The sequence below is a fragment of the Hylobates moloch genome, unplaced genomic scaffold (genome assembly GCF_009828535.3).
Source record: "Hylobates moloch isolate HMO894 unplaced genomic scaffold, HMol_V3 SCAFFOLD_4, whole genome shotgun sequence".
Taxonomy (NCBI): Eukaryota; Metazoa; Chordata; class Mammalia; order Primates; family Hylobatidae; genus Hylobates; species Hylobates moloch.
In genome coordinates, this window is record NW_026652279.1 from 52,732,006 (window position 1) to 52,755,414 (window position 23,409).

Below are 23,409 nucleotides of genomic sequence, written 5' to 3' on the forward strand. Positions count from 1 at the left end.
GACAAAAACCACATGATTATCTCAATAGATGCAGAAAAGGCCTTTGACAAAATTCAACAACGCTTCATGCTAAAAACTCTCAATAAATTAGGTATTGATGGGACGTATCTCAAAATAATAAGAGCTATCTATGACAAACCCACAGCCAATATCATACTGAATGGGCAAAAACTGGAAGCATTCCCTCTGAAAACTGGCACAAGACAGGGATGCCCTCTCTCACCGCTCCTATTCAACATAGTGTTGGAAGTTCTGGCCAGAGCAATCAGCCAGGAGAAGGAAATAAAGGGTATTCAATTAGGAAAAGAGGAAGTCAAATTGTCCCTGTTTGCAGATGACATGATTGTATATCTAGAAAACCCCATTGTCTCAGCCCAAAATCTCTTTAAGCTGATTAGCAACTTCAGCAAAGTCTCAGGATACATAATCGATGTACAAAAATCACAAGCATTCTTGTACACCAATCACAGACAAACAGAGCCAAATCATGAGTGAAGTCCCATTCACAATTGCTTCAAAGAGAATAAAATACCTAGGAATGCAACTTACAAGGGATGTGAAGGACCTCTTCAAGGAGAACTACAAACCACTGCTCAATGAAGTAAAAGAGGATACAAACAAATGGAAGAACATTCCATGCTCATGGGTTGGAAGAATCAATATCGTGAAAATGGCCATACTGCCCAAGGTAATTTATAGATTCAATGCCAACCCCATCAAGCTACCAATGACTTTCTTCAGAGAATTGGAAAAAACTACTTTAAAGTTCATATGAAACCAAAAAAGAGCCCGCATTGCCAAGTCAATCCTAAGCCAAAAGAAGAAAGCTGGAGGCATCACGCTACCTGACTTCAAACTATACTACAAGGCTACAGTAACCAAAACAGCATGGTACTGGTACCACAACAGAGACAAAGATCAATGGAACAGAACAGAGCCCTCAGAAATGATGCCGCATATCTACAACTATCTGATCTTTGACAAACCTGACAAAAACAAGAAATGGGGAAAGGATTCCCTATTTAATAAATGGTGCTGGGAAAACTGGCTAGCCATATGTAGAAAGCTGCAACTGGATCCCTTCCTTACACCTTATACAAAAATTAATTCAAGATGGATTAAAGACTTAAATGTTAGACCTAAAACCATTAAAATCCTACAAGAAAACCTAGGCAATACCATTCAGGACATAGGCATGGGCAAGGAGTTCATGTCTAAAACACCAAAAGCAATGGCAACAAAAGCCAAAATTGACAAATGGGATCTCATTAAACTAAAGAGCTTCTGCACAGCAAAAGAAACTACCATCAGAGTGAACAGGCAACCTACAGAATGGGAGAAAATTTTTGCAACCTACTCATCTGACAAAGGGCTAATATCCAGAATCTACCATGAACTCAAACAAATTTACAAGAAAAAAACAACCCCATCAAAAAGTGGGTGAAGGACATGAACAGACACTTCTCAAAAGAAGACATTTATGCAGCCAAAAAGCACATGAAGAAATGCTCATCATCACTGGCCATCAGAGAAATGCAAATCAAAACCACAATGAGATACCATCTCACACCAGTTAGAATGGCCATCATTAAAAAATCAGGAAACAACAGGTGCTGGAGAGGATGTGGAGAAATAGGAACACTTTTACACTGTTGGTGGGACTGTAAACTAGTTCAACCATTGTGGAAGTCAGTGTGGTGATTCCTCAGGGATCTAGAACTAGAAATACCATTTGACCCAGCCATTCCATTACTGGGTATATACCCAAAGGACTATAAATCATGCTGCTATAAAGACACATGCACATGTATGTTTATTGCGGCACTTTTCACAATAGCAAAGTCTTGGAACCAACCCAAATGTCCAACAACGATAGACTGGATTAAGAAAATGTGGCACATATACACCATGGAATACTATGCAGCCATAAAAAATGACGAGTTCATGTCCTTTGTAGGCACATGGATGAAACTGGAAAACATCATTCTCAGTAAACTATCGCAAGGACAAAAAACCAAAGACTGCATATTCTCACGCATAGGTGGGAATTGAACAATGAGAACTCATGGACACAGGAAGGGGAACATCACACTCCGGGGACTGTTGCGGGGTGGTGGGAGAGGGGAGGGACAGCTTTAGGAGATATACCTAATGCTAGATGACGAGTTAATGGGTGCAGGAAATCAACATGACACATGGATACATATGTAACAAACCTGCACATTGTGCACATGTACCCTAAAACCTAAAGTATAATAATAAAAAAATAAATAAATTAATTAAAAAAAAAAAAAAGAAAGGGTGAGTTCATGTCCTTTGCAGGGACATGGATGACGCTAGAAACCATCATTCTGAGCAAACTATAACAAGGACAGAAAACCAAACACCGAATGTTCTCACTCATAGGTGGGAAGTGAACAATGAGAACACTTGGACACAGGGTGGGGAACATCACACACCAGGGCCTGTCAGGGGGTGGGAGGCTGGGAGAGAGATAGGATTAGGAGAAATACCTAATGTAAATGACGAGTTAATGGGTGCAGCACACCAACATGGCACATGTATGCCTATGTAACAAACCTGCACGTTGTGCACATGTACCCTAGAACTTAAAGTATAATTAAAAAAACACACACACACAGAAAGAAATCAGAGAAGCAAAACCTCATCAACCCTTCTAGGTACCAGGGAGTAGTACATCAGGATCTGGTGTACAGAGAAGAAGAGTATGAGACGAACCAAGACAGTTTCACTGTTAACAAGTCCATGTGACGCTACCCTCAAAGGTTAAGGAAGCTGAGAGGCCAAAGAAAGAGGCTGATAAATCCAGTTTCTTAGAAATAAACATTTAATAGGGTCTTAGGAACAAAAGCTATGTCTTAGGCTGTGGTGAGATAAGAATGGTGGATCCCTGCGCCATTAACCCCCAGACCCAGGACTTGAAAACCATAGGGAAAGAATGTGTAGGACAATTGAAGTCAACCCCTCAGTGAATTGTAAGAATGCAATGTGAATCTACCTAATTCCAGGTTTTATGGTCAAGTGTTCTTTTGACCTAAGGGAAGGATGTACAGTAACAGTGGATAAAGTGGAAATTTTAGAGGCATTTCCAGAACGGGGGTTAATCACAAGTCAACATAGCAGATTAGTATTTAAGATGGAATTGCTTGATTCTCCACAAAAACCAAATACTGGGCCAAGAGAAGAAACTGGAAGTCTGAATTAAAAGCCCCAAAAGCCAAATCCAAAGGAAAATTTGGAGCAAGAGCAGCTGGGGATTTTGTGAAGAGACAAGACGGCAGACCAGGAATTTGTGAGGTCTGCTTAGCCCAGTCCAAGTATGAAGACCCTTTTGAAAGCTGTGTTCTTTCTCTGCTGATCTCTAAGCCCCATAGCACCCTGAGCCAAAATTTTAACAGGAATAATAAGGTGTTAGATCATTTATTTGCATTTTTCATGGATTACATAGCCATATGTTAAGGTTGTTGTAAGGCTGGTACCATGGTTAGTGGGTATCATATTGGACAACACAGTCAAACATGGATTTTTTTCTTTAAATTTTAACTATATGCACATGTAAAGATATTCAAAGTGCTAAGAAAAATAAAAAGTGAAAAGTAAAAGTATTTTCCCTTGCCTTCCTCTCCACCTCTCTTTCTGCTCTAAAGATATCCACTATTAAAACTTTCTTTTGCATCCATTCAGGAAAATGTGCATCGCAATTTTATATGGACAGGCTTTTCATACATTACATAAAATGATTACACTAGGGATACTCTTTGATATATATATATTTAAAAAAATTAAAACTATAACTTGGAGATCTTGATGCAACACTACATTTAGCTCTACTTCCTCCTTTTTAAAGGTTGTCCACTGTTCCATTTTTGGGAAACAGAATTTGTCAGTTCTTTATTCGTATGCTTTTACATTATCTCCAACTTTTTACTAGTCAAGCAATGCTGTAATATACATGGCAACTTATGTGTGTGTGTAGGGATAATTCCTAACAGTATAATTGCTGGATCAAAGAATAAGAACAAAACGACTCTCTAAACAGTCCTCCATGATGAGTAGTGTTTCCAAGCAAGGAGGAAATACACAATTTGGGGATAGGATAGTGCATAAACAATAAAGACTGGAGAGAAAAGAAACCAGAGATAAAATAAAGATAAAAAACCCCACCTCTGTCTGTGAGATAAGAAAGATAAATATTTATATCAATAATTTTAAGAGTGCCCTTTAAAGTTTAATCAGTACAGTCTTTCCTGGGAATGCTTAAGAACAGTGCTTTGAATGTCAATATGTTTCTTGCATAAACACATAACTTTTAAAATACATGCTATGGTCTTTATTTTTATTATAAAGATGTTGCAGATTTACTGCATATAATTTGGAAAATGCAAAAAGACTAAAGCAGAAAATAGTTTTCACTCATCATATCACTATTCAGAGACAACCAATATTGATATTTTAATCTCTTATTTCTGTATATGTATGAATATTTACACAGTTGAGATTATATTGTATATACAAACTTCCCTTTGCCAATTGTTTCGATTTTAATGATTTTTTTTGTTATTCTTTGCCTGCTTTTTTTTTTTTAAAGATAATAGAAATCTAACATTGTTTTGCAATGAATTTGGATACCAGAATGACATCGACATGGAGAAACCTTTAAATTCTATTCAATATCAAAGAAGACAAGCCATGGGTATCCCATTCATCATACAATGTGGTGAGTGTTGAAGTCCATTCTAATTACCAAATATTAAGAGTTCTTAAATATGCAAGTCATTGTGTTAAGAAATGAGGGATGAGGGAGACAAAGGTGAGTAAGACATCTTGCTTTCCAGGAGTTTACAGTCTAGAAGAAAGTTGTAAGTGTGAAAATAATGGTAATACAGGGAAAAATAAGGTAAATGATGTAATAGAGACAAATAATTATTTGAGGGTTCGAAGAAAAGGATGGGGGAGTAGAGGCATGATTCTATGATGGAGTAGCATTTGTGATAGTCTTTAAAATAGTTTCAGGCCCGGCATGGTGGCTCATGCCTATAATCCTAGCACTTTGGGAGGCTGAGGTGGGTAGATTGCTTGAGCTCAGGAGTTCAAGACCAGCCTATGCAACATGGCAAAACCCCACCTCTACAAAAAATACAAAAATTAGCCAGGCACGGTGGTGCACACCTGTGGTCCCAGCTACTTGAGAGGCTGAAGTGGGAGGATCGCTTGAGCCTGGGAGGTTGAGGCTGTGGTGAGCTGTGATTGTGCCTCTGCACTCCACCCTGTCTCAAAAAAATAATAAATAAATAAATAAAAATAGAATTTTGATAGGCAGAGATGAAGAGTAGGGAAATGTGAGTTAATATCAGGTGTACACTTCAGCTAAAATGTTTGTGAAAGAGTAATAGAAAGAGCCATCTTTCTATTTTTAATATATAACGCTGTTTAATACATAGTAGGAATTTAGTAACTGACAACTGAATCACTGAACAATGAATAAATAATACGACAAAAGTATTAGGTTGGGTAAAGATGTTAGAGATTCTTGAATGTCAGGATAAGGTTTTACTTTGATAAGCAAGCAGGAGGTATTGGAATTTTTTCCATAGGAGGTTAATTACATTCAGCACTTATTGATATGTTTTCCAGCCACTACACAAAGGGGTAGGGAATTAAAGACAGTCTCTAATATCTGTAACTAACAGCTCAGTAGAGAAAAACAGACGAGCTAACAAAAAAGCAGCCTATACTGTGTAAAACTCTGTAGAAGTATTTACACAGCCCTCGGGGAGCACCTCCCCAGCCTTTTGCCTGGGAGTATTCCAAGGAAGACCTGACTGGTCAGAGGTAACTTGTAGTTAAAGTTGTTCTGGCAGCTCAATGAAGGATGACTTGGTGAAGGGCTAGAACAGGAGACTATTGTTGTAATCTAGGATTCAGGTGATGAATTATAAATGTCTGAATGAAGGTGTGGCAGTGAGAGTTAAAAGAATCATACATGACAGATACTTAGAAGGTATAATTGAGGAAATTGATGACAGTATGTGACAGCCTGTCACATGCTAATAATAATGGAGAACAATTACTGTGATTTTGATTTGTACCAGGTACTGTTAAGATCCAATCTCCAGTACCCAAGAGCTATACGAAATTGGGCAAATTGTTTAACTTCTTTAAGTCTCAGTTTCTTCTTTAATGAAATGAGATTAATACTTGTAGCTACATTATAGAGTTTTAAGAATAATGTGAATTAATAAAGTTTACTAAGTGCTAAGGATAGTGTCTAGCAGTGTTGGTTTTTATGATGGTGATGAGGAGGATGTCATTTCATTCTCAGTAACTTTTAGATAAGTACTAATATAATATTAATCTTTTAATAGATAATGGTACTGAAATATAAGAAGTTAAATAATTTGTCCAAGATCATAGAGGTGGTAAGAGGTGGAGCTGTTCAAGTTCTTAACCTTTGTGTATACTGACTGTCTCTGCCTTAGATGAAAGAGACAAGTGTTAACCTACGAGCCGTTAGCAGTGTGTCTAGAGGGAATTCAGGATTAAATCTAAGTGTAGCCTGGAGAGGGAAGTGTGCCTTCGTCCTAAAGGCAAGGAAGGACTGTTTGGGAAAGTGGGTGAAGAAATCAGAAACCATAGACTGGAGAGGGGAATAAGAACAGAAGAAAGTACAGAAGAAAATGTGTATATGGTTCAAAAAACTAACTTACTTTCCTTCCTTCCTTCCTTCCTTCCTTCCTTCCTTCCTTCCTTCCTTCCTTCCTTCCTTCCTTCCTTTCCTTTTTTCTTTCTTTCAATTTAATTTTATACTAGTTGAGACCATGGTTTTCCTTCTTATGTTAATCATGTAGTTGGAGACAAAAAGTGGTGGTGTCAGCAGACAGGTAGTAGGTCAGAGAAAATGGGAGAGTCAAGTCACTGAAATTCTTAATTTGGTTTTAGAAGAGGTGAAGTGGATGTATTATTTAAGGTTCTTTTGGCTGAAAGTAGTAGAAACTAACTGGAGGGAACTGAGATAATAATAATAATAACTTGTTGGTGGGGTCCTGAAGTAGCTCATAGAACCCTAGAATAGATGTGCCATCAGGAATAATGGTATACGATGAAGGATTCACTTGTCTTTGGATTGAGAGATACCTCATACTTTTGGTATGTGCAAACTGACATCTTACTGTGATAGATTCATTTCTGATCTCTTTTCTGTGCCATTTTGTTTTGATTGTCAGATCTTTGTCTTAAATGGAGAGTCTTGCCTTCCTCTACTAATTATCAGGAAAAAGAATTTTTTGACCTTTGGATTTGTGCTAATAATCCCAACCGCTTGGAAAACAGGTATTTTTGATTATTTTCCAAAATTCTTTATTCATTTTTAATTTCTAAAGTTCATATGTATGAACCTTGAAAATGTCAATCTATAGTATAGATTTTAGCTTAGTATCTGGTATCTCTTTCTAATGCCCTGCTACCTGTGCAAAGATTATTTCACTGGTGTGCTTTTCCATGAAATAATAGAGATCTGGGTGTAACTATCTGAAGACGTTGCGGTGTGCAGCTCTGCATTTCCACCCATGGGAGACCACAACCTGGTACTTAAGAGTTCTTCCTTCCAGTTCATTTTCATACAACATATGTCCTTATTGTACAGGAATGTTACTCAGAGAGTGTCTCCAGGGGCATTAAACTGTTAGACCATATGCTTTTTCTGCTTAAATCATATATTGATTTCATTGCTTTATACTCTTGGAGGAAAAAGTTCAGACTAAAACAGGAAAAAGACTGATTAAATATTGAAGGATGTCAATGTTATTACAAGCCCTTTTAGACTAATATTTTCCCCCATAGGGAAAATGGGTAGTATTCCCCTTTAACAAAGGCATCCCTAGGTCAAGCATTGCTTTTCCATGCAGTCTGTTCTGAGTCCTTTTAGCTGGATATGTGAATCAATATTTTTAATATAGACATTAGGGTAATAACTCCTGTTTGGTTATTTTTTATCTAGCTCTGAAAAAGAAGAGCAAAAAGATAAAAGAAAAAGAAAACATTTGGGAACTGCTGCTAAAACCCCTTTCACCTAGAGTCCCCAGGTTATTTATATTTAGAGACTGAAGAAAAATGTCAGAGGTGGCAAAGGCTCTTAGATTTCTCATAGCCCAGGTTTTTTTGTATCCGTTTCTTGTTTTGCAATGCAACCTTGTTTTTCCCAAATAAAAACTTGCCACAGAACCCCAAAATAAAGTAGATAAATGCAAAACTGTCCTAATTGAATTGGAGGCTGGGAACCAAAGGTATCCACTTTTTATTTCTGTTCCCTACTCTGCAGAAAGCCTAGAGCTCCAGGGACCATGATTATAAAACACTGATCTTTTCTTCTTTATTTTGGAAAAATGAGAATTAAAACCCAAATCCAGGCTAAGAAACCTATGTATGAAGCCACTGGCCAAGATCTTCTGTTTCCTAACTTGCGTTCATCCCCACTTGGGACTTAAATATCTCCCCAATAGGAACAAAGTGTTGGCTCGGTTTCAATATTAAGAATAGTTAATCATATGAACTTACCATGAACTAAGAACTTTCATATAGTCTAGGATTGTATTTAGAGTTCAGACTCTGGAGACAGACTGCCTGGGTTTGACTCCTGGTTCTAATAGCTGTGAAATCTCAGAAATTATATAACCTCCCTTTAACTCAGCTTCCCATACACTGGAATGTGGTATATGTACTATAGGATCTTTATGCATCTTCTCTGGATCCAGCTAAGCCCCATTGTTAGGACAATCTGCTGAAAGTCCCTGCTCACTAGAAGCCCTTGATCCCAGAATTTAGGCTACTTCCCACAGATGTAACCCAATCCCTAGGATTTCTTTCTTTTTTTTTTTTTTTTTTTGAGACCGAGTCTTGCTCTGTCACCCAGACTGGAGTGCAGTGGCGCGATCTCGGCTCACTGCAAGCTCCGCCTCCCGGGTTCACGCCATTCTCCTGCCTCAGCCTCTCCGAGTAGCTGGGACTACAGGCGCCTGCCACCACGCCCGGCTAATTTTTTGTATTTTTAGTAGAGACGGGGTTTCACTGTGGTCCCGATCTCCTGACCTCGTGATCCGCCCGCCTCGGCCTCCCAAAGTGCTGGGATTACAAGCGTGAGCCACCGCGCCAGGCCCCTAGGATTTCTTAGACCAGTCTAGGGCACTCTCAGACCTACAGAACTGGGAAGCTGTCCTCTGCAGTTTCCCTTACTTTCAGCTTACTGTTGTCCCTGCATTGGCACAGACTCACCCCCTTCTGAAAAGTAACAGTACCATCTCAGAGCATTGTAAAATTAGTTTCAAAGCTGTATTAATTCTCTCTTTAAAAATTTAATTTTTAATTTGTATGAGTACATGATAGGTATATATATTTGTGAGGATATAAGATATTTTTATAAGGTATATAGTATGTAATAATCACATCGGGGTAAATGGAGGTATTCATCACCTCAAGCGTTTATCATTTCTTTGTGTTAGAACATTTCAAATAATGCTTTTAGTTATCATAAAATGTATAATAAGCTATTGTTGATTGTAGTCACCTTGTTGTGCTGTCAAATACAAGATCTTATTAATTTAATTCTGTCTCTTTTACGCATAAGAACAGTGCCACTTGTGATGAGTGGCTAGATAAATTTAGCCATGTTGACAGAAAAGTGATGGACCTTGAAAGTCTAAAATGCAAAAAAGTTTTCTTACATTTATAATTTTCTTAAGTCCTTGATTCTTTAAATATACTGACATGATATTAACCATCTGTGTTTTATTTTCACTGAAAAGATGGTGACAAAAATATGCTTAAAGTGGCAGCAAGAGATTTAAGGGAGATGTAAAGAAAAATTGATTACAAGGGCACTTAACTGAGATTTGTCACTTCCTTCATGGGAGCTCATTAATGGTGATGTAGATATGATGATTCCCAGGGAGGGGGAAGAAATTAATCTGATGACCTCGCTCAGTTCTTTGATTCAAAATGGTAGGATGGGCCATCTATACCTTGAGAATATGCTTCAAAATACATTATTGCTTGGCAAAACCCTTGACATATGCACCATTGGATTTGGATAGAATCACTTAAAATAAGTGTATTAAAGTGATGACAAGTATAATTATTTATTAGGGAATAGTCTACGACTAGAGGGACAGAGTAATGGGGTGAAAAATGTTATTGTCTGTATTTACAGAAAATACGGTTTCTTGTCAGTAGTTAATTGCCAATTGTCAGCAAGGCCATTGCCAACAGACAGCATTTGAATGAACAATGTGTAACTAGAACTTGGGCTGGAAACATAGTAATAACTTTCTCTTACTTTGCAATTATATATGCTATCTCATTCCATTTTTATAAAAGGCCTATGAACTTTCCCCATTTCTCAGAGAAGAAAATAGAGAGGCTAAGAAAGGATTAGTGACTTGCCCAGAATTCTTCACTACAGCTGAAACTGGAAGCCAAGTTTCTGATGCATAACCTGTACTCTTCCTGCCTTACCACGTTGTCTGTTGGAAGGCATCTTCTTCCATTTCAGGAAGCCTAGTTTCACTCAGATACTTTTTAGTGGACAAAATACATCTTACAAATGGTAGTATTCAGTAACCCGGACAGGGTAAGGTGGAGCCATTCTTTTTTCAAACAGTTGGAGCCTGGTTTTGTTTTCCACTTCAAGCACAGAGGGAGGCTATACATTTTTGACACAGTATCTGAGAAATAGCTATCAGTATGCTTCCATTACATTCATACTATGCACTTATCTGCATTGAAAATAGGGATTACCAGCAGAGAAAAAATGATGCCTATTACTTGGCTGAACCAAAAATGTCTGAATTTTGAAAAGGATGTTAAAAAATATCCACGGATTATATTGCATATTAAAGTGTAATTCATTTCCAAACATCATTAAATGAAGACAATTGAATGAATTGCATTCTGATAAAATGCTTGAGGTTTCTTCCTTCTGAATAAAAACAATGTTGTCACAGGTTCTTTTCTGAAATGAAATAGAAGCCTATATAGTGCCACCCCACAGATGTCCTCAGATCACCACTGTGGGTTTCCGTATATATAGAAGTTGTCCCTAGGATTTGTTTATCTAGCACCTTTCTTTGAAAATAACGATAATAACAAACACCATATGTGGGTGGAATTAAGTGTTTTTTCACAGTAGTACCTGAATTTGATTGTAGTTCCTAACTCTTCTCTGTTGGTATGGGGCAAGAAAAATATATGCTGCAGCCCTGAAAAACAGAGAAATGGTGGGTCTCATCTGCCTCCCTTTTCCCTCACTGTTTCAGATGGGAGAAAGTCTCTCTCGATCCTCAGCCTCCTCCTCCCTTGCCTGGCCTAACACCCATGTATTTTCTGTGGATTTTGTCCCTCCTCTTTTTGGTAGCTCAGTGGAACTGCTCCCCTCCCTACCCCCAATCAATAATAGAAAACTCCGTGACCTAGAGCGGGCTTGAAGAACTGACCTAAGCATCTTACGACACTACTGCATGTTCCCCTCCATTCCCTGAATCAAAGTTATGCCCAGTAGGAGCTGAACTTCTTGTCTGTATCAAGCCTTGGTACCAAAGTGAACAAAATAATATCTTACTTTTTCAGCAGTTTGGCTGACTCAGTTCCCCAGTACAAAAACAAAAGTAAGAAAAGGAAAAATGGCCTCAAACCTTCCAAACCATATGCTTTGAGGATTATTAGTATTTTTTTGTAATTATAACAAGGGATGTACTCATCCATAGCCTGTTTATTGTTCATTTACAAATCATTCTACATTATTATGTATTTACTAACCCACAAGTTATTAGAACAGCATATCCATAAGGCTGGAAAGCAGGTACTCTTATGGCAGCAGAGCACTTGGGCAGGATGCTGCAGTCAGGACCAGTGGGCGATTTGGGGAAGGGGTTCTAACACATCTCATTACCTCCCGAGGTTATTGCTGAATCCTACATCACATCACGTAGTCACGGGTCTTCACAGTGATCCTGGGTCATCAAACAGATAATCCATATGTTTCAGAGGCATAATTATTTGCTATATTTTAAAGAGACATTTATATTTCGCTACCATTTTTTTGGGGGGGGAATGGCAGTGATGAGATAAGCTCAGTGATCTAAAATAATTTTTGCAAAAGGCCTCATTTTATGATAATGTAGAATAAGTGAAGCATTAGCAATATAATTGATGCTTTCCCATCCTCGCAAATATATGCTACTGTCCACATTTTTTATTAGGCTGTTTTCCATGCAGATTGGAGATTTAAGGTTATTTATTATCGAAAGCCACGAATGCAATGCTTTTCTTTTCTATTTGAATTTTGGATATATGACATAAAGAGTAACCCCTTGTAGAAGTAAATAATCCTTTACAGACAGTAAGTAGTTTTATATTTCTCCTGATGTTAATCTTGTACTCGTTGATTCTGAAGTTGTCATCAGATAGAACGTCTACCTTCCATCCCACTGGGCACCATAAGCACAATATCACCATCAAAAAATGAGAAAGAGAAGCAACTTAGAGAGTCGGTCCTAAAGTATCAAGATAGACTGGCAGAACAGCAGCCACAGGTGAGTTGTGATTAATTCCTCCCTAATTCTACTGTGACCCTTTAACTGTTGGTTTCATATGTGCAAATTGACTAAAGTGGTTTACACAATAACATGTGTATACTCTTTTTTCTGTCCTTTTTGACATCTTTTAATTTTGGATCTAAGACCTGTTCTAGAGGGTGAAGTTTGTAAAAAAAAAATACTGTATATGTGATATCTAAGCCTATTTACACAACAATGCATGTGAGAAATAGGGACATTTATTTCTACTCCACAGCTGCACATAGAGCCTTATAGAGTCAGCCAGCATGTCCAATGTCATGTGGTCAAGGCGCAACACAAGTTTGTGTAACTCCAAAGGTTAGGCTGTTTTTATTTCATTCTTCCCTGAGGGAGGGTTTTAAGGTAAAGAGTTCTTTTAAAAAACATTAACCTATTAACTTAGAAAGTCGAAGTCATATCTAATTGTTAAGAAAATTCAATAAATAAAACATTACTATCAATCAACATGACAATTTCGAGTGTAAGAAAATGTGGTATGTAGAAAAATTATTTTATTTTCTTGACTAATAATTAAATCTCTATAGATTTAGCACATAAATTCATCATTTTTTAAATGTGTAGCCTCTCGGCTTCCTCAAATAGCACTTGTAGCATATGTCCAAATGTGTGGACACTTCTATAGATGTCAGGAAATAAAATGCTTATTAAAATAGAAAATTCAATGATGAAGTGGGAGTTAAGCTCCCCAGCCATAGCAGCTTATAGTAAGTGTTTTCCTGGGCTCATAGAAGATTACTTTTTTACCTCACTTAGCTTGCTAGGGTTCTGCAGTGCAAGTCAGATACCACCTGAGATTACAACTAAAGAAACCAGAGCCTTCCTTTTTACCCTGGAGTCTTAGGGTCTCTCTTGGAAAGATACTGAGAGTCACTTTGGAAACACATTCTTCTAAGCACTCCCCACCTCCAAAAAGTGGCTCAACTTTCTACAGTTTTTAAGGCCTTTAGTCATGGTTTCTTGTCAGACAAAAGTCAGAAATAAAGATTTCACAGACTTTTAATAAATAATTAGGTACATTCAGATCTTTTTGTTATGAAATATTTTAATTTCATATTTAATTATTTTATAATTATTCTTATATAATTATTCTCATATAATAATTTCTTATTTACCACACTTGGTAGCTTTGTGAAGGCATTCAGCACATTATGAATTGATTGCATCTTTATTGCCATCTCTGGACATTGTTTTTCTTTTCTATAGCAGTCATAGCCAACCCCAGTATACTAATAATGCCAGTCATCAAGACTTAATTAGCTTGTTGTTTGTTTAGGATTGGATGTTGTATTCATCATTGAGGTAGAGAATCTGATGGCAGCTGGTGGAATAGCAGATTTGGGCCAACAGTTCTGTTTATTCTCTTTTCTTGGTAGTTGATTTTTTTTCATAAGATTTAAGCCAAGGTTATAGATTCAGTTTGTTTCAAATGTAAACAAAGAAATTTAGCAGTACTTATATAGAAATTCACTGCCAGTACTTCAAAGGACATAAGAATCCACTCCATCCTCCTTTTTCCTTTTGCAAAAGGAAAATTTTACAAAATCCTTTTGTGAAAAGATTCCTAACATCTTTTCCATACTTTCTAGTACTCAGGGCTTGTAACTGACCCTGCTTTTGTGGTAACCAAGGAAAGCTTTGGGTTGAGGTTCACTCAACCAAAGGCAATCAGTTGATTTTGAGGTGATCATTGAGCACATACTTGCCCTCAGGTCTGTCCCAGGCTGGGAATTACGGGGAATACAGAGTATCTGTAATACCAAAATGTAAGTTCCGTGAGAGCAGGGATAGTCTTGGTTTCACTTACTGTGAATCTGTATCAACCAAGACAGTGCCTGGCATATACTAGGTACTTAATAGGTAGTTGAATCAATAAGTAAAACATGCCCTCAGATATTATACAGTCTTTTTGTGGACCAAGTCTAACAGCTATTTAAAAATGAGCAAGCACTATAAAGTAATATTAATTCAAATGTGTTTTCTTATTGTAACTGACACTGCAATAGAAGTTTACTGCAGGAGATAGGGCAGCTTCAATCAAAGGAAGTTGTATAGGGGGTTGGGCGCGGTGGCTCACACCTGTAATCCCAGCATTCTGGGAGGCTGAGATGGGCAGATCACCTGAGGTCAGGAGTTTGAGACCAGCCTGGCCAACATGGTGAAACATCATCTCTACAGAAAATGCAAAAAAATTAGCTGGGTGTGGTGGCTTATGCTTGTAATCCCAGCTACTTCAGAGGCTGAGGTGGGAGAACCCTTTGAACCTGGGAGGCAGAAGTTGCAGTGAGCCCACGCCACTGCATTCCAGCCTGGGGGAAAGAGTGAGACTCTGTCTCAAAAAAAAAAAAAAAAAAAAAAAAATCAAAGAAAGTTATATAGGGGAAGTGACACTTGTATCTTGAAGTCTATTTAGGATAAATAGAGGGAAAAGGATAGGGCATTTCAGGCGAGAAAAACAACCTAAAGGAACACTTGAGATGAGCACTGATTTGTTCTTTCATGGAACCAGTCACTTAAATTACATGCTAAGCTTACATATTTTAAAAATTAAACTCAGTATTTGTGTGGTATCTCTCTTTTAAAAATGGTGTGACTTGTTATAACGATGCAACTCCCATATAGTTATAATATGGTAATTACTGAACAGAAGACCTCTGAAAGATGACCTCAATTCGTCCTTTCACAAAAATAATCCATGAACGTGTTCAGAAACTATGTTTTGGTAATATTTATCTGATGTCAAAAATAAGATTAAAACCATGCAGTGTTCAGTGTAAATCTCCTGTCCTCCTTCTAAAACCCTTTAGAAGAAGTTTTGGAATGTGATATAAGAAAGGATGGGAAAGCTAGAAAAACAGGGCATCATTGGCCCCATTCAGTTTCAGGTGTAGGCTAGACATCACCGAAAAAATCAAGAACTGGCTAGTTTATTACTATGATTCACTGTATGTCTATCGTTGGTGTCCATTCGCCCATTGAGTATCACAGAATCATACAATATATGCCACGTAATTATTATTTGCCCACCTCCTGTTTTCTTTTCCTCCCTCCAACTCCCAGTGACCACTTATCCATTGACCAGACCTGCGTAGTGAATATAAAAATGACCTAAACTTGCACACCCTATCTCAACTGTCTTGCATTTCAGCTTTAATAGTAGCAGGCATCTTGATCTGGAAAATGAAGGGTTGACTAGGTAAATCAAAGATCTTTCTGGATTTTAGGTTCTATGGGTATCTAATGATTAGATGGTAAGAGAGTTATCCTAATTATTAGATGTTGTCCCATAGGAGAAAATGAAGTAGCTAGATCTAAAGGTATCGTTTCCACATGGTATCTTATTTAATTCCTGTAACATTCCAGCTAGTTATATCTATTTTAACAAAGAGGAAAGTGAAATCCAAAAAAGTTAAAAATAATTTTAATCAAAGCACATAACTTTAAATGGTGAAGTTGGAATTTATTTCTTTTTTGCCTAATTCCAGCACCATATTTCTCGCAGTCTCATAGGAAAAATACAGACAAAAAGGACATAAGAACATTTACAGTAGCAACAAACTTATATATTGCAAATCATATTTGTTAAGGGAAATACCTAAGTTCAGTAAGCCTAATAGGAGAGCTCAAATTCAAGATCCGTCACCTGTGGTGCATTTTATAGACTAAAGGGGTTGTCCTCCATGTAATTGATAAGCTATGTCAACAAGCCAAGATCCTTGTTATAAATTGTGCTTCTGAATACAGCCCATCCCCATCTTTATCCTTCTGAATAGATGAACAAGTAATCTGTTCCTAACTACTTTCAGCTTCATTCCACATTGCCTGCTGTTTTCTATACTGAGTGACAAGTGCCACCTGCTGGCCAAGTGATGAAGCTTTTATTTCCGTTGTTTCACTGGATTGCTCAGTTGTAATTGGCATATTAGCTGGATAATTGTTATTTTTCGGTAAACCTAGGCAATAATTTTAAAACCATAATGTTATAAAATAAATTTCTCTGTATTTCAGGACCTCTCCATTCTCAAATTTGCCCCTTTCTCAGATTTAACTTAAAATTTCTCTTCTACCTTCTATTGTATGACAAGGATGATTGTGTCATTATCATGCACACAGAATCTAGTTTTAGTTATACTTTATTCAGGGTTTTATGGTACCATCTAAAATCCACTTAATACCCCCAATCATTAAAAGACAGATCATACCTTTCTCCCTGAATTAAGCTACCCTATATTTACCCCTTTATAACCTAAGTGTTAATGAGTAGTGTATTTGCATAAAAATATATTTGTGCAATGTGTGATGAATTGTTTATGTGTCCCCTAGGTCTTTCTGAATTAATCTTTTGTATTTACTATACATTTCTTGGCCTACAGTCCAGGCTGTCTATAATGGGACACTAGTTGCCTTTCTATTAATATAATAGCATTCATTTCTTTCACTCTGTATGGTGCTCCTACTGAGCTTCTCCATGTTCCTTACAAGTGTTCACTTCCATGCTGCTCTGCAGGCCTTTGTTTCTGCATTCTTGTCTGGAGCAGCCTCTGGTCCTTCTCCAGTCCTTCAAGATCCAAAACTATTGCCAATCCCTGTTTGAAGTCTTCTTTCATTTACCTACTTAGAAAAGTGTCTCCTTCCTTCCAGTTCCCTTCGTCCCGTGTGGTTTTTCTTAGAGCATGTTTTACTTCTACCTGGTATTATAGTCACTTTGTGTCTAATATTATAGTTACTTATGTATCTGATCTGTCTGCCATATCAGACTATATGCTTTTTGAAATAAAGGACTATTTCTGTTCATCTTTGCATTCCCAATAGTACCTAGGCCTGCAGCTTTCATGTAATAGGTATTTAGCAAACAATGAAGGATGGAAAGAATAATTTGATTTATGCAGAATTCCTGAAAGGTGAATATTTTATATTCGATTGGATTGGTTGACTCTACATAGGTTAGACTTACCAACTTCTGCATATATTACTGAAGACCAAAATGTTCTTATACCTGGTCACAATAAACTGTTGTATTTGGATTGGAGTACAGAGACCGCATTTGGATTTCATTTGTCATGTTCATAGTCATCCCATCAAGTATATAGCCTTTATAAGACTTCATGCCTGGTGAGAAGAAACTCCAGCAATAGAATTCTATTCTTTTTCAGTGCTCATGTGGACACACATACACACAGAAATGAAATAGTATAATCTGGCAATTCCCACATTGGTTGTTTTAGCAGTAAATGCAGAACAAAGAAGGCTTGCTGAACTTTTAGCTGTGTTTTTCAAATTGAGTGGCATATCTGAGTACAGCTTTGTATGAAGAATGTGAATGCATTTTTCCATGTAGAACTTAATCTTTTTAATGTGTCATTATTGTGTAGGCTGCTGAGGTTTCAAATCTGTATAACTATAGTGACAGATGCCATAGAAAATATATTTATTCTTCAACAGTGCTTTTCAGCCTCCTTATATAAACTGTCATGATCCAAAATTTGTGACACCTAAAGGCTCTTGTCTAACAAGAGGCTATTCTAGTTATTGTAGATGAAATATTTTACTTTATTACTCTTACTACAAAGATCTCATTTCTCTCTGGTGATGTATTGCTTTTCGAAGAGGGAAAATGCGTAATATATTCACACTTGTGGTTCCTATGCCCTGTATTCATGGCATACCAAATGAGACATTAAACAAATTGCTTATGATTAACTAGTGTACAAGTCCCTTGAAGGCAGGTATCATCTGTTGCTTTCTTCTGTGTACCTCCTACTACCCGACCTGGTGCAATGCTGGTCACAGTAGGTGTCTAACAGGAGTTCAACTCCTTAACTTGCACTGCTTCTCCAAATTATTTTCTTACTCGTCCTTTCTGGAGAAGCTGACGTCATACTTCCTGATGGAACAGCATTCGTGGTTTACTAAACAGACCCAGACAGCACTAATGATTAAAGGGCATCAGAACAGCCTGGCATTGTGGCATAGTGTGGTGCAGGGAACTCAGGACATTCTCAGCTCCTGGCTTCATAAGCAACTTTATTTTGCCATGGGGTTGACACTGAGGAATGCCATCCACTGTTGTCTGCTCCTGGGTTTCACAGAAGTGGCCAAATGCTGTCGTCAAAGGCCAAGAGGAGTTTGAGTCCAGAGGGAACACATTTTTCCTCCTAGAAGGACAGCAATAGCTTTGACAGTTGCAGGCAGTCTGGCCACATTACATCCCTCCCTTTGCATGCTAGTCAGTCATTCCTGTTCACATCAGCAGAGATGGAGAGAGGAGTAGAAGTTCAGATATGTTGCCTGAAATGATTTTCACTGCAGGGAATACTAATTTGGGTTTTAATGCAAATACAACTATTTGATCTCTACCCTACAAAAACTCCTTAAGCATCTAAACTCTAGGTACAACCAGTCCCCAGTTAGTGTGCATGTTAATCAGGGACTATCAGAGGCTGCCTGGTGTCCGGGGTACACCTCAGGGCCTGTTCCCTGACTCTGCTCAGAGTAAGATACAAGTCTTTGGCTTCCTTCCGCAGCAGGCTGCTCGCTGCTCTCCTCTCAAGGAAGTCTGTGCCTCCACACCTGTACCCTCTGGGCACCAGCCCACCTGAGTCCTCGTCTCTGAGCTTGAATCCTGTTTTTCAATTTGCTTGACCCAATTTCCTTCTTACTTAGGACCTAACTTTACATTTTGAATTCAGTTTGGGGAACTGTGTTTCAGGACTGTTGTTCTGATTTTGAACTTAAACTTTGTATCTTGTACCCCTGATTCAACCTCATTCAATCCTTGTCCCCTGACCATATTTGTGATCTGAATCTGCTCCCTTCCTCTGTCTCAATTCCTGGATGCTGGAGTAAAATTCATGCTTAATCTTTCTTTCTTTTTTTTTTGAGACGGAGTCTCTCTCTGTCACCCAGGCTGGAGTGCAGTGGCATAATCTCGGCTCACTGCAAGCTCCGCCTCCGGGTTCACGCTATTCTCCTGCCGCAGCCTCCCAAGTAGCTGGGACCACCGGCACCTGCCACCACGCCTGGCTAATTTTTTGTATTTTTAGTAGAGATGGGATTTCACCGTGTTAGCCAGGATGGTCTCGATCTCCTGACCTCGTGGTCCACCCGCCTCGACCTCCCAAAGTGCTGGGATTACAGGCTCATACTTAATCTTAATTGGGGTCTATTTTTCACCTTCTACTTTATCAACACGTGATTTAACCTCTCCACTCCTTCAGTTAGTCTTCCCCCACCAAGTCCAGCATTCTAACTAGGGTGTAAGGTCTCCTGACACATCAGGGATTTGCATCGAGTCCTAAAGAACTAACTGACATTAGTCCATGAACTTTGCTTCACAAGGGTCTAGAATAACTTTTCCTCCACTTGGCAGGACCCCCCTTGTAGGCATAAGCCAAGACTACTAGGAGTAATTTCTGGCATTTGAAAATAAAATGAAGTATTACTTAAAATGCTTCTGAACAGGAGCAGATCTGGTTTGTTTTTGTTTTGTTTTGTTTTGTTTGAGCGTGAGGTTCATACAATTTTTGGGATCCCTTTTAAAACAGAAAATACCAAATTATAAATGTGAAGTTAGGACAGCACCATGGAAGAGGCTTGTGTAAGGGAGGGATGTTGCCGCTTAAGCTTCATATACTTCGTCATTCACCCACTATTTGTTTTTGCATGTATTATACCATGTGGTCACCGCAGGGTTTTTTTTGTAATAAAGGAGAATTACATATTTTTCATATTTCCAGTTCCCTTCTCTCCAATCTCTCCTCCAAGATTTCCATAATTATGTATACTTTTGGTGAATTATAAAACTACCTAATTCCTGTAACTGTACATAGATGAAGAAACCTAACGAGAAGGATGAATGGAGGGATGAAATGATAACACTTAGAATGTGCCTCTATTAGCAGTGCTCTAAATGCACTGACATTTAATCCTTATTACAATGCTATGATTGTTAGGATTCCTATTTTGTGGATGAGGAAACTGAGTCACAGAGAAATAATCTGCCAAAGAAGGAGTTAGGAAACTGCAGAACCATGATTTCAGCCAATGCAGACTGGCTCCAGACCCCTCATTCTATAACTAAATTATATTGCCCCTCTGGCCAACGTGACGTAAACAATGTAAGAATGGGGTAGATCTGAAATGTAGGATTGATTCTTAGTTCAAAGCTGTTCGAACAACTCTGCTTTTCTATTTTCAGTTTGGCTCAGTAGCTCTTCGGTGTAAGAGAAGTTGAGAAATTAACTGCTAATAGTAAACATAATTTCTTTTTCTGAGTAGCTCTGTCTATAGTGGGCAGGTTTGGAAGGCAAAGTGACTTTGGAAAGCTTTACAGAAGGAGGAATGCTTAGGAGCTCTTTGAAGAAGGAGATGCAAGCAGCAGGATGTGGTGGACAGCATTCGCCTGGCATTTAGGATCCCTGCCTTTAGGTCCCAGCTCTGTTGTTCATAAGCCAAGTGACCTCAGGCCTGTCTGGTGTCTGTAGTCCTTGATCTGAGTACCACCAGGCCGGTGAAAAGAAGATTAAGACTATATTTTCAGGGATCATGTCGATAGGTCATTTCTAGAGAAGCTTCTCTGAACGTTTAAGGCACAGGAAACCAAGAGGAGGAGGCGCAGCATTCTCTCCTGAGCATGGAACCGGTAAGGGAGGAATGTTGCCGCTTAAGCTTCATATACTTCGTGGTATATGAAATGTTGCTTCACTGCAGCTGGCCGTTCATTTGCTCTTGGTGATCATTCCTCTCTTCTTTTGGGAGAGGAATAGGGAGAGGACACAGTCGAGGAGTTCCTGTTTAACAAATAAAAAAGGTGGAGGTGAGGAATTAAGCTAGATGTTTGCAAAGACCCATTCAAATTTTAGAACCCGTGAATATTAGTTGCCAATCTTCTATCACAAGCAGTTATGTTTGAAATATCTATATTTACTAATACCATTTTGAATATAAACATCATATTTCTGGAGCAGAGCAAGGTATTATATATAACACAAGGAATCGTGCTAATTACCCTTTGCTTTGGTTTTTACCCCTGGAACAATGGATTGGGTGAGAGTCAGATCAGATGATATCTTACAATTTGTACTATAGGCAAAGAACTCCTAAGAAAATGTATCTGGACATTTCTATAGGAGAGTGGCAACCACCCTCTCCACACTCTTTTGCGCTTTGGGAAGGGCCCTGAGTTGTAACTATTACCCTTTGGAATATAAACAGATGTCTGGGGGCAGGGGAAGATGAGACTAGTTTCTCCAGCTTTACAATTCTGGTCTTGTCTCTGTGGTCCCAGATTTTATTCCTCCCTTAAAATGTAAACACATATTTCCAGGGAGGTAAATGTCTCTGGAGGCAAATCTCTTCACATGCCCTCTCCACTAATAATCAGTTGCAGATTAAATTCTAAGATTTGTTCTTTTAGTCCAGGTCCCACGTGAAGTAAATTTAATCAGAAAATCCTAACTGTACAGAAACATAAAAGTATTTTCTCTATAGTCCCACAAAGAATTGATAGAAAATTAGAAAGGAGCATTCTTTACTTTCCAGGGCTGTGAGTCTAAGATTATGGGACTGTCTGTCTGAAAACAACGTCACAATTTTATAGAAATATTCACTCCTGAGATCTACACCAGACAGACTAAACAAGAATCTCTGGGTATGGTGCTTTGGAATTTGCATTTATGCTGCTTCCCAGATGTATGCACCACCAATATTCACTTCTTTATTCCTGGTTTAAGGATTCTTCAGTTTTTCTACTTCCAGAGACAGTTCATCTTATGCAGCTCTCACTGATTCAGTCTGTGATTTGCGGGACTTTCTGAACTCATAAAGGAATGTAATAGTCTTGCTGGGAGAAGTTATAAGTGTCATTTAAAAATGAATACTGATATTTTCAAGCTTTCTAGGGTAATGATTCTTCTTTGAAATCTGAAAAGATGATGATGACAAAAAAAGATGCTATCATCGGTAAACAGCTACTCATTAAGTAACTCAGATTTTGAAGTAGGTTAACTGTGTTATTCAGATTTCTATTTTACAAAAATTCAATCAAAGATGTAAGAATGCATTCCTCAAAAAAAGTACATATGTGATTTAAAAAATGTATTTTTAAAACTATAGTCCAGCCCCAGTCCAGTCCAGCTGAAAATCTTCATCTATTAGTTGAAATGTATCTATTAGTGGAAATCTGTATCTCTAGTTAGAACCAGAAGGAAAACTTTTAGGGGAACTATTTACATTTTTCATTTAGGTCAACTTCATTTAGTACACTTAACATGTGCAAATTTAGTGCACTATTATATGTAAATCGCTCTTTCCACAGAAGATGCTTCAAAAGATACACCAAAGTATCCTACGTTTTGTCTTAATGCTTTAGAAAACTTTCTCCTGATCTTGTGTTTTACATTTTGCTTTGACTTTTTCACTTCAATTCCATTAGATTATTAAATTAAGTATGCAAGTATTTCCTTTATATCTATTATGATCTAAGCATTGTGCTAAGTCCATTGGGCCTTATAACAGAAAGGCCATTGCCAACCTCAGCAAGATAAGTTTCAGAGGGAAAGCCAGGTGGGAAATGGTGAATGGAAAGTAAAGAAATAGAAGCCATGGTCAATAAGCTGTGTTAGGAAGTTTTGTACTAAAGGAGCAAAGAAACATGGGGTTACAACTAGAGCATTAGGTAGGGTTGAGGTAAATTCGTGGTTAGGAGAGATTAGACAATGTTTCTGGAGTAAGAGGAAAAAGCCAGTAAAATTGAAGAAATACAGCA

At 38.0% G+C, this 23,409-nt stretch overlaps 1 protein-coding gene and 1 pseudogene across 2 annotated transcripts in view; both read left to right on the forward strand.

The window, feature by feature from the left end:
- MORC1 (MORC family CW-type zinc finger 1) overlaps positions 1–23,409 on the forward strand; it is a 176,190-nt gene that overhangs the window by 90,759 nt on the left and 62,022 nt on the right. For both annotated transcript variants that reach the window (XM_032149129.2, XM_058438150.1), the window contains exons 15-17: positions 4,610–4,738; positions 7,245–7,350; positions 12,464–12,602. In XM_032149129.2, the coding sequence (XP_032005020.1) occupies positions 4,610–4,738; positions 7,245–7,350; positions 12,464–12,602 (374 nt within the window). The remainder of the gene's footprint in view (positions 1–4,609; positions 4,739–7,244; positions 7,351–12,463; positions 12,603–23,409) is intronic.
- LOC116467759 (small nucleolar RNA U3) lies at positions 21,168–21,429 on the forward strand (annotated as a pseudogene).